A 1,139-nucleotide genomic window follows, 5' to 3' on the forward strand; every position below is an offset into this window, starting at 1 on the left:
GTCTTTGATCAGCCCAGCCCGCAAAAAGGACACAAATTCTAGTACTCATGAACCAAAACGAAAAAAGTCTTCTCCCTGAAACGGGTAATGCGTTCACACTTAGCATTAAAATCACAATTTATTTACAGAGAAATTCAAACAAATGCGACACAAAATGAATTTAGCGGACCTGACAATGCACAATTAGCACGGGACCTCCTGCCTACGACATGGAAGCCGAGCCTTTGAATCGTCCTAGGTAGGTATTACACGAGGGGCAATAATGGTTGTACACCTTCATTGAATCAATACAGAATGGAATCAAGCAGCATCCAAAAACAAGTCTGCAAAGGAAAACGAAAATGAAAATCTGCTCTAGATTAATCAATGTTTTCTCAACCCTGAGTCACCATGGTTTCAATATGGGGTCGTCTCAATCTCACCCTCCAGCAGGGTGGGTCAATAAACAAAGAGATTGGAGAAACGTTCTGCTTACCCAAAGATGGCGCACCCTGCACAAGCCAACCAAGCACCAAGTCCTGAACTGGAAGTTACGCGGGTCTTGATCATTTGATGGCATTGAGGACACTTTAATTTGGCAGGCTCATCTCCCAATTGAAGGGGCACCACAATCTGCTGAGCCTCTTGGGCAGGGGGCGGGGCGTTTGAGGAGTAGGTGTAACCTGGAAAAGCACCAGCCATTTCGATTCAGAAAACAGGAACAAGTGTGCTCGTGAAAAGAGAACTCAAGTGTTTCTTGGGAAGGACACACTTGATTCGAATTGAAAATACACCTACCTCCATGATTTGATTCCTCATAACTTGGAGGCAAGGGAGGGTAAGCCGCATTGTAGCCTTGCTTTTCTTGGTCCTGAGGTTGGACAAATCCACCTGAAGAGTGGTGTTCGTTCTTGGACATGATAAGGGAATTGTACAAAATCTGAAGCAATAACTTTCGATGTAGATGATCTGCGTGAACTGACGATTTGTGGGTGAATGAGTTACGTTTACCTAGCAAGTGGCTCTCTAGATATGGAAGAAGCCTCCGCTGGATCTTGAAGGCGGGAGCGTTTACATTTTAACTGGAACCTTCCAAAATCACCGTGTTCATGGCAGATGAAAAATTCTTGCTCTATGAACGATTACTTGGCACAACTATG

The 1,139-nt window shown here is 44.4% G+C and overlaps 1 protein-coding gene across 1 annotated transcript; it reads right to left on the bottom strand.

The window, feature by feature from the left end:
- Positions 1-96: 96 nt before the first annotated feature.
- LOC131890088 (lipopolysaccharide-induced tumor necrosis factor-alpha factor homolog) lies at positions 97-1,133 on the bottom strand. Its single transcript, XM_059239367.1, has 4 exons — positions 991-1,133; positions 778-919; positions 476-662; positions 97-323 (listed from the first exon to the last, which is right to left on the bottom strand). The coding sequence occupies exons 2-4, from the start codon at positions 896-898 to the stop codon at positions 203-205; spliced, it is 429 nt and encodes a 142-aa protein (XP_059095350.1). The 5' UTR covers positions 899-919; positions 991-1,133; the 3' UTR covers positions 97-202.
- Between the last annotated feature and the right edge of the window lie 6 nt (positions 1,134-1,139).

This window comes from Tigriopus californicus, chromosome 11 (assembly GCF_007210705.1).
Source record: "Tigriopus californicus strain San Diego chromosome 11, Tcal_SD_v2.1, whole genome shotgun sequence".
NCBI lineage: Eukaryota > Metazoa > Arthropoda > Copepoda > Harpacticoida > Harpacticidae > Tigriopus > Tigriopus californicus.

Excerpts from the sequence above, each read along its gene's own strand:
- LOC131890088 (XM_059239367.1), bottom strand. The coding sequence starts at position 898 with ATGTCCAAGAACGAACACCACTCTTCAGGTGGATTTGTCCAACCTCAG. Across the intron at positions 663-777 it reads TGAGGAATCAAATCATGGAG|GTTACACCTACTCCTCAAAC; the intron begins GTAGGTGTATTT and ends GTGCTTTTCCAG. Across the intron at positions 324-475 it reads GCAGGGTGCGCCATCTTTGG|ACTTGTTTTTGGATGCTGCT; the intron begins GTAAGCAGAACG and ends TTTCCTTTGCAG.